Raw genomic sequence first — 12,196 nt, 5'->3', positions numbered from 1 at the left:
TGACTCTGTTTCCGAGCATTTATGATATGCACTTTTAATCCCTTGGAGATTTGCCCCAGGGAACTAACAAACCTCAGAATAGCAAGTGACCTTTTAACATTCAGGTTTGACGAGATGGAACAAGCAGCGTGCCGTTTGACGCTGAAATCTGAAAATCGCTCGGAGTCTTGCACCTCTGAGATTTTGTTTCTGTGCTCCGTCCAGCATACATATGAGGCACTCTCCTTTAGAGTTCACTGTGCGCTTTTTATGCATAGCGTAAGTGCTTATTGGTGCGAAAATAAATGTTATGGATTAGTGGAGCTCGAGTGCAGGATGGCAGGATGGCAGGTTCACCATCCGCTGTGCTGTGTGTGTGCATGCGTGTGGTGGATGTGTGGGTGTATGTGCACGCAAGAGAGATCTAGAGAAATGCATCTACCCGCTGAGCTATATCAAGCCCTGGCCTAAATATCAAGTGATGTTAAATGTTAATGTTGCAGTTTTGAACGATCTTGGCAAGAAGTTTGGGAAGTTTATTAATTCAGCCTGGTTCAGCTTACTAGACTTAATTATATCAAGTCTATGAGGTTTGACTTTTTCTGAGATTTTGAGAAGTGTTATGAGGTCTATAAGAAACAATCTATACTATAGTGTAAGATAAATGAAAACAATATCCCAATATGTTTTCATTCTTCTGTCATTATGATGTATTTAACAACATGTAGTCATAACAGTAGAAATATATAACACATCTTTCAAAGGAAGGGCTTTAAAGAGGAGTTGGTCAGTGAATGAATGGCTCCCTTTATTGTGAAAAACACTCTGTTGTACTCATCACTCTCATATATCTTTTTCATATTTTTATTGTTTACCAGAAAAAAATATCGATGCTTTACAGGAAGACAGCATTCTGGAGGCCCAGTGCGGATCAGGGCAGTTTTTATTGATTGTTTGTCCTGAGAGGAGAGCCAGTCTGGGGGAGGTGGGGGTGGGGAGGTTGGGGGCATCTTTCAGTTTTTAACAGCTGCCAGGGGTACAGTTTCTTCCTTGAGATGGGGAGGGGGGTCGGGCAGGGGGGTGTGGGAGTCAGGTACAATAGAGCTGTGTCCACTGTTCTTAACCCCTTACGTGGAATCTGAAAAACAAAGTTAATCTCTCTCTCTCTCTCTCTGTTCTCGCTCTTTTAGCAGGGATGGCTGGCGTGAGAGGCCTCTAGGAGCGCTGTTGGACAGTGCAGGTCAGCCGCCATGCTGTGTGTGCCCGGCGCCTGATGCCCATCCTCTCTGTGTCTCCTGTCATGGACGGGGAGAACTACCGGCCCGAGGGACTGCCACTGGACAGCGCCCCCTACAGGCTGCCCGCCTCACCGCTTCTGCACACTGCAATGGAGGTATGGTGAGGGCCGGGAAGCGCTTGGTGTTGTGCTTAAAGCGTGACTGCAGAGACAGTTATACAGCTAAGAGAACATGCTTTGAAACCCTTATGTAGTGTTGCATCCTAAAGCTATCTAACCCTTTAGAAAGAGGCCAGAATAAATTGACATTCTTCTGTCAATGTATTGTTGTAAATGCCATTGTCGTTCCTTGCTGCTTACTGCCTTTTATATTTCCTGCCAGAGGCTGAATGCTAAAGGTGCAAATGGCAAAATGGCTCAAGAGATGCATAGCTATTATCAGGCTGCTTTTAAACCGTTTGCTGAAGCAAGGGGGAGTCATGAAGCAGCGGTGGAATTCAGGCTTTCTGAGGGTTCCAGAATACCTCCAGGATAGTCCTCTGAAGCTGTTCTGAAGTTTAATCAGGAACACCTGTTCTGTGTTTTGATTTTCCCCGTAGTGCTTAGTGTCTGCAAGTGCATTCTTTGATTATTCTGCAGTTGTGTTATGTTTAAATCGGACGTTATCTGATAAAATTGTGTTTTCATTTCCAACGTAGCTTGTTAACGTGAATTAAATTGGAGGTTTTTTGTTGTTTTTTTTCCTCCCTATTTAATTTTTTTTTTTTTTTTACTGTGGCATAAAAACGGGGGTGACTTTGAATAGATTAAATGCAGTATGTTCATTTTAGCTGTGTGCAAGCCTTATGCTAACAGGCAGAGAGGGCCTGACCTGATTCACAGTGCATTCTGGGGACAGGGGACAGGAAGAAGCAATGTGGGATGGGGTAGCCTCAGCTTCAGCTGTAATTTCACCTGTATGGGCATTGCAGGCTCATATGCAGGGAGTTATCAATAAAGCTCCCATTCATCCCTCATTCATTACAGAGGGGGACTGTCATGTACTCACTCTGGAGCCTGAAAAGGTTGTGGAAGGGGAACGTGAATTGCCTGTACGGAAAAGCACAGTGCAGTGCATTTTAGGTTTTTGTAATTGGTAGCATTTAGGGCCTGGGTGCACGCTTCCAGTCTTTGAGAGAGTTTGGAGAGTTTAGGATTCCCCATCCTTGGCCCAGGACTAGCAAAGCGCTGACATAGATAACAAGCGCATGGGAAAGTCTCTTGGGAAGCGCAAGGAGCGCATGGGAAAGTGTGACTTCTCTGTCCCAGCATTGCGTAATTCCAGGGTAACTCTGACACAGGTGCGGCAGCGTCTGCAGTCCGACACACTCGGGTTGGTCTGCTGTTTGCCTGCACTGTGTGAAGGGATTCATGTTTCGCGGTTCTAGAATTTGCGAGAGTTAAGTGCCAACAAGTAACAGCTACTTGTGGTTTGTGTCAGTAGAGCTTGATCAGATGAGCAAGAACCAGTTCAAGATCCAGGTTGTTTTCAAAAAAAAAAAACAAGACTTTTTAGGTCATTGGTTTATAGCTGGGTGATGTCTGTGTTTCAGAACTCAAACGCACTCTTTAAAAACTACGTTTGTTGGCCATGTTTTTTTTTTGTGTGCGTCGTTTAACGACCACATGATGAGCAATTACACTGTTTTTCTCGTGTTGTCGCTCATATCTAAGTTAGGTGTGACTCATTGGCCAACATATGATTCATATCTGTACGTGCTTTATCTGATACATATTGGGACTCTACTAACTGAAATTGTGGAAGAAATTAACACAGAACTTTCATATACTTGTCTATGGAGTTGTTTTTATGAATATTTCTACTACTACAACATTTGCCTTAAGCATTTCTTCCTTCATTTTTATATTTGTTTTCTGTCTGTTTGAGTGGGCAGTGAAAGTTTATCAAGAATTAATAAAGATTTGTGTGACATAACAGTTTTATCAAAGGAATTATAGGGCTCCCCCCAGAGTGTATTTCACAGAGTTGCTCAACTATGGTGAAAATACAATTATTTTTTGGAACAGAAAACAAATAATCTGGACTGACTGTGTTAGAAGCAATGAGATGTGACCAAGCTTTGCCACTTTACAGTTCTGTACACTTTGAAAGAGCAAGGTGTTATGCAAGCCATTTGCTCGTGAGTGGATGAAAAGAAAACAAACCAAAAATAGTTAGATTGGTCAGGAGAACAGCGGGAAATGTCCCCACAGTCTGTGAATGACAGCCAAAGCTAAATGGGTGAAGCAAATCCAATACAAGTTTGCCTGAAAAAATCCCAAGATGCTGCAGACGCACAGGAGTCACAGACAGGAGCTGTTCCTCTAACAGCAGCTTTAGCGGACTCCTCCATCCTTAGAGTTAAAGGTGCAATGCGTATGAACTGAGTAAATGGTGCTACGCAGTGAGGCTTTGTGTGATTTCAGTTACTGCATTGACTCTTATTCTGTTGTAACTCGCTCTCCCGTCTCTTCCAGAGTCAGACGTTTCCCTGTAACTCCTGGGGCCTCCCACAGCAGCCTGCCTATAACTTGCACTATTCTATGCAATCCACAAACCAGTAAGTGTGCTGTCTTGTGATCCTCCAGCTGATGTATCTTGCTGTTGCATTTTTTTAAATGCCCTGTATGAATGCTTCACATGGAAACCGCTGCAACGAGAAATAAGAGGACGAACAGGGACAGCTTGAGGTATATAAGGAAAATAAAGCAATTTATAACTCTATGGCATGTCATTGTGACAGTATTTTGCTAATGAGAGTGGGAATGTCTGAATGAATGTTGACTGCTAGATGATACAGCCAACGGAAAGTTCACTGGGTGCGTCACCCGCTAAGCTCGCATGGAAGTTGGCATTTCTCTGGCTCCACCCAGCTACATTCAAACCTGTGTATTCTTCAGTCTTGAGCGCTCCAGTGCTGTCATTCTCTGATTATACTGGGGGCGGGGTGGCCTCTGATCCCTTCATGAGTTTTTAACTCATTTCCTGCTTCTCAGGGCATTGTTGGTGGGACATCATAGGTGTGTGATAAAGATCTCTGTCTCTCTCTTTTCTCTCTCTGTCCCCTTTCTCTGTGTTCTGTGTTCTGGGCCCTCCTGCCTCTTCATTCAGCCATCCTGAGCCCAGACAGGGAGCCTGTGTGGCTCATTGTGTCCTCAGTCAAAATTTAGGGACTTCTCATATGATAACAGCATGCTCCTTGACCCAGAGATTGATTTAGGCAGTCAGTCAAATTTTTATTTGGTGCAGTGCTCATAAGAAAAGAGTGGTCACAGAGCCCTTCTCTGGATCGCATTTCACATAAACAATTCAAGAAATGGTTGATACCATCTAAAGGAAAGAAAGACGTCCTAAAGGAGCACTGTGTAGTTAGGCCTATAGGTAGTGAGATATTGGGATGGCAGGAATGGTGTCCACCAAGTCCCATACCCCACACCTGTACAGCACTGAGAGTTAAGCCTCTCTCTGGGGTTTCTTACAGAAATGACCACAATGACTCTGAGGCCTGACTCATTACACATATTCATTTCAGTGTTATTTAACCTCATTCAGATGTATATGGGATGTACATACAATCCCATATGGCCACACAATAAGTATCTGAATGTGAACCATTTCCACTTTTTGCCTGTTCCTCCTCCTTAATTTTGCAGCTGTATTATATCATAAATAATGCTCTGATCCCCATTCATGGGGATCCATGTCATATATCACAGCTGAGAAAAAGTAGTGGCCTTTTACTGTCTGTGTGTTTGTGCCTGTGTTTACCAGACTGGTTTTGCCAGCCAAGCTTGGATTTCCAGTTAATGGCTCTGAGGGCGATAGGTTTGGAGCAGCCCAGGTCAGAGGGTCGATTTCCATAACGCAACGCAGTATGAATATTGACAAACCCGAGGCCCACCACACTGACTTTTCTCAGTCGGTCACTGCACGGCAAGCCTCTGAAGCCACTCATAACTACCTTTTTTTTTTTTTTTTTACATCCGTGTGACTAAACATGCTAAGGGTATGACATTTTCCTGTGCGCAGTTTTTGGCTGTCACATTACTCAGGCAGCATTTAGCACCACCCGTATGTTTCGCACCCACCCCAGTTCCAGTGAAGCACAGTGTCTCGGCGTCACGTTTTGCAAGGTGCCTCGACGGGCAGGTCTCACAGCGTCGCCTTGTGCGTGCGAGGGGTTTTCGAGGTGAAATTTTCACACCTCTGGGTGCAGTGTTGCAGTCAACAGTCTGCTCTTTGAGAACGTCTCCCCGCCGTGCCTTCTGAGTAAAAAGGCTTTGGTTTTTTTTTTAAAGGTTGTGAGGGGAGAAGGTCAGTCTTGACGAGAGCAGGTTGGTAATTTTGAGAGATAAAACCGGCTTGAGCGTGACGTTTCATGTGTTGCAGCGGGCACAAAGCGCGGAGGATAATCTCATTCGCTCACATTTTCTGGTAAGTTTGTGGCAAAATTCCCTTCACCGCTGGAGGGGAGAAAAACGACACTTATGGGAACCCCTCGCTCCATGTGCCTCGCTTCCCCTACCAGTCCCGAGTCGTGGCATACTGCCAGGACGATCAGACCGCCCTCCAGCCCGGGAAGTGAGTTTTTTTTTTTTTTTTCTCTTCATCTGAACTCCTTCCCGGATCGATATTTTTGGCTGCAAACTGGTTTATCATGAAATTAGAGAGATGATAGCATCATGCAGCCAAAATAACTATGAGAGGACTCTGGCAGGCTGAAACAATGTCTGCTTGGATGCATTAGGGCTGTATCTTGCAAAACAAAATGTCTTGTAATGCTGTTAACATAGCCAACTAGGGCATAAATTTTATGAGCCAATGAAACCTTTTAAAGCGATATATTTTGCTCCCCACTAGCTGGAACTGGGGCAGTCAGAGGCTATTGTCACAGGCAGTTCCACACGCACTCCTGGATTTCTCTCGCTTGTATGAATGTCACCTGCGTAATTCAAGTGATTCTCAGCCCAGATGTTCGAGTGAGGTCTAACTGTGGTCAGTTTTTTATGGCCGACAGTTAAAAAAAACACCTCAGAAAAACAGATACTGAGTTGTATTTGTGAAACCATCTATAGTTCCCAAATCTGGTTATGAAACCATATTTCTCCCTTCTCCCTGCGCAAAGCAAAGAGCGGAACTGACAGAAGCAAGCAGTGTGTTGTTAAATCTTTTTTTTACTCTCTTGTTTGCAGCTGCTTTTTCAGTTGGGGCTTTGTCCGTGTGTTTTTTTTCTCATCTCTGTGGGTGGTATGATTGGAGAAAACAGAAAAAAAGAGACTTTTCTTTGAAGGGTGAAGAAGAAAGGGAATAAATGTTCAAAGGATGACTTTGACATCGCATGCTTTGGCTTCTCTGACAGTGTGAGACACATTCCTTTGACACTGGAAAGCTCAGCATTGTTTTTTTTTTTAATTCTTTCTTTTAGAGCTACTGTAGCTGTCTTTCTCAGATATCCTGTGTTAATACATACCTGTAATTCCTTTCGCTTTATCCAACATACTGTTGTCTCTTTTCCATAAATCACATTCTGAAGCCGTAGTCGTATAAATAAATGATATCAGCAAATCACTGCCTCTTTGTGTGGCCAGAGTCTCTTACAGAAACACACCATTACCTCAAGTTCCTGCGTCTCCAGATGTTTTGTGTAAAGACGCTCTCACAATAGTTTTCCCCTGTCTTTTCAATAGATCTAACATGCACCCCCCCCTCCCCCCATAATGGCAGATTTTCACTTGCTTTGTTCCACCAGGGTAGGATGGTTTAGTCAACCCCACATCTCTCCTCATCAGATCAGGTGCTTTTGAGTCACTTAGATGACATCATAGTGGTGCACCTATCCTCCCTTTGCCATTTTTTCCTCCTCATGCACTATGGGAATTGTAGTCTAGAAAAATAGCCTGTTGTTGCTGTGTGAATGTATGGGAGATCCTATTGGCTGTGTGTCAGCACTCCAAAGAAATGGCAAAGGATGTTGTGGTGAGATGAGCCTAATGTACAGTCGCCAATACTGAAGTCAGCCTGACTGAGGAAAAATGCATTAAAAATTAAATTAAAATGGTTACATAAACCCATGTAATACATAAAATGAACAAGCCCGTGAACAGAGATTCCAGCCTGGTAGAGATGTTCAGAACCACCAGTCTCACTCCTGTGAATAACAGCAGTCTGAGAAGGCTGTTCAGCACAGGTTAGTTTGTGCCTATAAACCAGAGTCACTCTCATTAGGTTCACCTCATAGGATCTGATATTTCTGACAGTCTCTCCGATCACAAATCCCAGCATGTATTTATAAGGTATAAAGACGTACTCTCAAGTGCTTGTGAGATAATTCATTTCGGCTGATGCTGATACCCGCTTGTTTCCTCAGATTGTGCCTGCCGTGTGGTTTTTCATATTTTTTGGTGAAAACATACGAAGGGCACTGCATGACTGGTTATATCTGGTTCTGTCAGCATCCCTTCAGCTGAGTATACTTCTGTCCTCTGTTACCTTAGCCAGATTGCCGGTTCTGCTTTAATATGTTGTGGCAGAGATACATTTGTAATTGCTGCCAGCAGCAGACGCTTCTTACCTTTATTTGACTCAAAGGAATCATATTGTAATAATATGTAATGGTGTCTTCTGTTAACTCCTCACCCCACGGAATTCTAATCTGTCAGTTCAGGTTTAATGCAACATATTCATCTTAGTCTTAGTTTACTTTTAGCTATATTTACACACCAGAAATAGTAGGTAATATCAAAAATAATATTAAATATTAATATTTAATTAAAATTTAAAAGAACACGTACAATAAAATACAGATGCATTAGGAACGTGTCAGGGTTTATAAGGAACCCCAGCAGATAATTAGCATGGATTACATGAACATGTACTGTAAGAGGAAGAAACAAAGTTAAAACTTATTAAAATAATCATGGGCATACATAATATGCCAAACAGTGCACATATTACACTGTCTACCTTTGATAGAATTTGGAAAATAATAAATGAGCTGCTCTCATCAAACGAGTGGTATAACAATGAGTCTTTAAAGTAGTTCTTAAAAACAAATATCAAAGGGTAATTTTTGAGGTAGGTGACAGTCACTGTTCCGTAGCTGCGAACCCCTAAATTTAATGGAAAATGGTCTTCTAGATGTATGAAACTGATAAAATGCAATGAAATCGTTCTGTTGGGTTTATACAGTGAAATTTTCATATTAGGCTTGCAGTGTGTAACTCATATGGGAGAAAACTCACAGCAGCACCTCTGTTATGAGGTCAAAGATTCTCTTTGAAGGTTGAAAATGACACGTGATGTGTTCTAAGGTAAAATATCAATATGTGAATGTTTGGATAGATATAATGTTAGCTGTAGTTATGTTTTTTTGCAGCAGCGTTTGATGACCAGCCCTTTTGGAATTTGCTGGCTTATTGTGTTCCTGTAGCAACCGTGGATGGTTTTGTTTTTACGGCTGGCTGAGGAACGCAACTGAAAGGCAGCTGGGGGTGTGTTGTGAAAGACTGCAGTTGCCAGCAGGGATTTGATTTTTTTTTTTTTTTTTGGTGTTGGTGTTTGCACATCGTCGCTTTCATTTCCAATTGGCCGTTCCAAAGTCCGTGCAGAGCGTGAGTCAGAGTGGTCTGCGTGTGCCTCGGGTTTCTCTGCACCTGACCTGACGGTTGTCAACATCATGGAGGTGCTTGTTTTTTTTTTTTTTTTGTTTGGGGGGGGGGGGTCACGTGACTCTGAGGGTGGTCACATGACCAAGCTCCGTAGACAGGGTGTCGACCCAGAGTGCTCGTCTGCTGGCCGACGTGTTGGGAGTTTGAGTCACTGACAGGGACAGGGATTATGGTCTTCATTGGGCTGGGGGCGTTTGCCATCCGAACGAAAGCCCTCCATCACATCAGGAGTAAAGGTGGGGGTGAACTTTCACCGACCTCATCCCCTTCGCTCTTATCCAGCCGTTATCTGATCACAGGATCGGAGCTGTGGTTTCCTTACGCATTCTTGCCTTGTTAAATTGATGAACGTCAGGCTATTTGTGAAACTGTGTTCCTTCAAGATCTTTGGATGGATTGATTGCATTTACTCTGAGGGAAATGGCACACAGATCCTTATTTGGATAGCTCTGGAAGCTGTGATGTTAACATAAAGTTTTCTCAATACAGTACACAGAGTACAAAGTGCTGTGTGTGTCTTATATCTACTTTCAGTTTCTTTCTTCCTAGTCCTTGTTGGTTAGAGAACAATAATGAAAGTGACTTGAAATTACGCACACTATTGCATAAAGCTGTTGAGATGGAAGTTTGAAGTACGGCACAACGGTTGAAGAAGAGTAGTGATCCATGTTTTTGAAAAAGGTGTTTGGGAAGGAGAGTGAGGGACTGTTTTCCTGGCCTCTGACCAGCTGCTCCTCCCCCCCTCTCTGTCCTCCCTCCAGGCAGTACCACTCGAACGGCATGTCGGACCCACCCTCGGACACCTACAGCGCCTTCGTCAATGACCTGAGCGACCTGTCCAGCTTCAGCTTCCCCCGGAACGGAGACTTCCCTCAGGTGAGAGGCGGCACCGCCCGCCCGCCCGCCACGGCTGTGTGCCTTCCTCAGCACTGCAGGCAGCCGCGGCACTTACCCTGCTCAGCGTGGATAGCGTTTATCAGACCTCGAGTGTGCCACTTAACCCGAGTAGCTTTGGTAAATATCTGGCTGTATAAACAGAACTATGTCAAGTCGACCGGGATAAGAGCGCTTGCTAAGCTAATGTAACGTAATATAAATTGTTATGGTCAGCTTGCTGCTCTGCGCAGGGAGTTGGTGTGGATATTAAGGGGTCGTTATGAATGACTCGGTATGCTGTGCATGGAGTCAGACCTTCTGTGCCTCAGAATTCTGGCTCCAGAAGTGCTAACGGAAGCAGGGCTGGTGTTTCGTCTCTGCAGATTCAGAGGTGCGCTTGAACTGTGGGGAGGTTAGGGCCCCGTCTGGTCGCAAGGAAAACCATGTTGTGTTGGTGAACGTGCATCCTGACGTTTCATTTTTAATATGATTACATTTCTTTTTGCCATTAATCTTTCTAGGCGTGCCTTCCAGTCCTCGGTGAGCACTGGCATAGTGAGAATATCCCTGTCGTTTATCAGTGGTGCACCAGTTACGGGCCTCGTCCTAAATTTGGGCGTTGATGAGGTGCAGACAGGCTCAGGATTTTGATTTATGTCTGACATTATGAGGAGAACTCTTCTCTGCTTACTCCACCTGTGTTGAGACTACGCTGGAGTCAGTACAACTGACTTAATGTTTGGTAGCTGTTATTCCAAAGTGGGGAAAATAACATCTCTTCCTAAATGGCAGTCTACTAGATATTATAAGCATCTAAAAAAAAAGAAAAAAGGGCTTTGATAACAAGTTATGGCTACTTTCAAAAAGCAGCCAGGTGTTCCCTGGTTGTGAAGGTCATCTGCAGGCATGGAAGGCTGTAGTTGACACAATGTAATCTCTCGTGGTCAGAAGTTTACTGTACACCTGGAGAGAAGGACCTACCCTACAAATGAAGCTCAACAATATATGGGGTGGCAGTGTAGCATAGTGGTTAAAGAGCAGGACTCATAACCAAAAGGTTGCAGGTTCAATTCCCCAGGGGGGCACTGCTGCTGTACCCTTGGGCAAGCTACTTAACCCACAAATCCCTCAGTAAATATCCAGCTGTACAAATGGATATAATCATTGGTATAAATGGACAGTAACCGATGTAAGTCACTCAGGATGAGAGCATCTGATAAAACGCCAATAATAATCATAACAATAATAATAATGTAGTTGTCATGCATACCACTGCCACAAGGAAGAAATGTGGAAGGATTAGCCTGTTTTGTAACACAAGGGTGTATTATGTTAAAAGACACACACGTGACACACACGTGAGTGTGTGTCAGAAGATCAAAGCAGTAGAAAGTAAAACATCCGAATGATTAATAGGGCTTTGTGTTAGCGTGTTCCTAATGGTATGAAACATTGCAGTACAAGTGTCACGATATGATGCTCATCACAGTACAGCATAATACAGTTGTTATTGTGAAAATAAGCAAAAAGTCATCCACACTTCATAGGTGATCTTTGATTTTTAAACTGACTGACAGAGCAATTACTGCAAACTCTACCAATCAATCAGTCAGTCATTCAGTCAGATCAAATTTTGTTTCCTACAGTGCACTCAATGGAGGATGCAGAATGCATTTCATAGGAGCTGCGCATGTTACGGTCCTTGTTATGATGTGATGTCTGCATCATGTTTATTACTATGTTAAATTGAACCGATGTGTTACAGACCTAGTACTAAATGAAGCCTCCATTTAGTGCTAGGTCTGAAGTGATCCAGTCTCATGGCCTTCCAGGCACCAGCTAAAAGCTTGCAGCTCATTCTTACCACACCTTCTGACACCAGGGGGCGCTGCTCCACCCTCAGATGGGCAGGTCAAGGCCGAGAGCTTTTTCCTTTTAGCTTTGTACCTGGGGGTAGTACCAGGGCATGTGCATAATCCCTGAAGGTGTCTTCAGATGGACAGTGGTGTGGCAGTTGTACCAGCCACGAATAAAGTTGCTGCAGTTGAACTGGCCAGTGATCAGTTGGTGGTAAGTGAACTGTCTGTAGGTTAATACATTTCAGGTGACCTGTAGGTGCAGGTAAGTAGCCAGTGATGAATCGGCTGCAGGTTAACTAACTACTGGTCAATTGGCCTGGGATAAATTAGCCTCAGGCTAAGTGGCTGCAGGTTTATGTGCTGGTGATCTAGCAGCTGCAGGTTAACCGGTTGTAGGTTAATTGGCCGGTGAATGAATTAGCAGCAGGCTAACTGGTGCCCCTCGGGCCAGCACGTGCCCCCTGGCTGACCTTGGCGCGCTGGTTTCTGAGTGGGAGCGGGGACAATGCCGGGACAGCGGCCAGCCGCTGAGAACGGC

At 44.0% G+C, this 12,196-nt stretch overlaps 1 protein-coding gene across 3 annotated transcripts in view; it reads left to right on the top strand.

The window, feature by feature from the left end:
* Positions 1-12,196, top strand: part of LOC118795533 (protein strawberry notch homolog 2-like) — a 50,429-nt gene that overhangs the window by 7,371 nt on the left and 30,862 nt on the right. For 2 of the 3 annotated variants that reach the window (XM_036554090.1, XM_036554088.1), the window contains exons 2-4: positions 1,170-1,372; positions 3,734-3,816; positions 9,685-9,799. In XM_036554090.1, the coding sequence (XP_036409983.1) occupies positions 1,253-1,372; positions 3,734-3,816; positions 9,685-9,799 (318 nt within the window). In that variant the 5' untranslated portion in view covers positions 1,170-1,252. The remainder of the gene's footprint in view (positions 1-1,169; positions 1,373-3,733; positions 3,817-9,684; positions 9,800-12,196) is intronic. The other variant, XM_036554089.1, reaches the window with a different exon arrangement.

This window comes from Megalops cyprinoides, chromosome 20 (genome assembly GCF_013368585.1).
Source record: "Megalops cyprinoides isolate fMegCyp1 chromosome 20, fMegCyp1.pri, whole genome shotgun sequence".
Lineage (NCBI taxonomy): Eukaryota > Metazoa > Chordata > Actinopteri > Elopiformes > Megalopidae > Megalops > Megalops cyprinoides.
The sequence above is the reverse complement of the archived record's forward strand: the minus strand, read 5'-3'. Positions and strand labels throughout refer to the sequence as shown.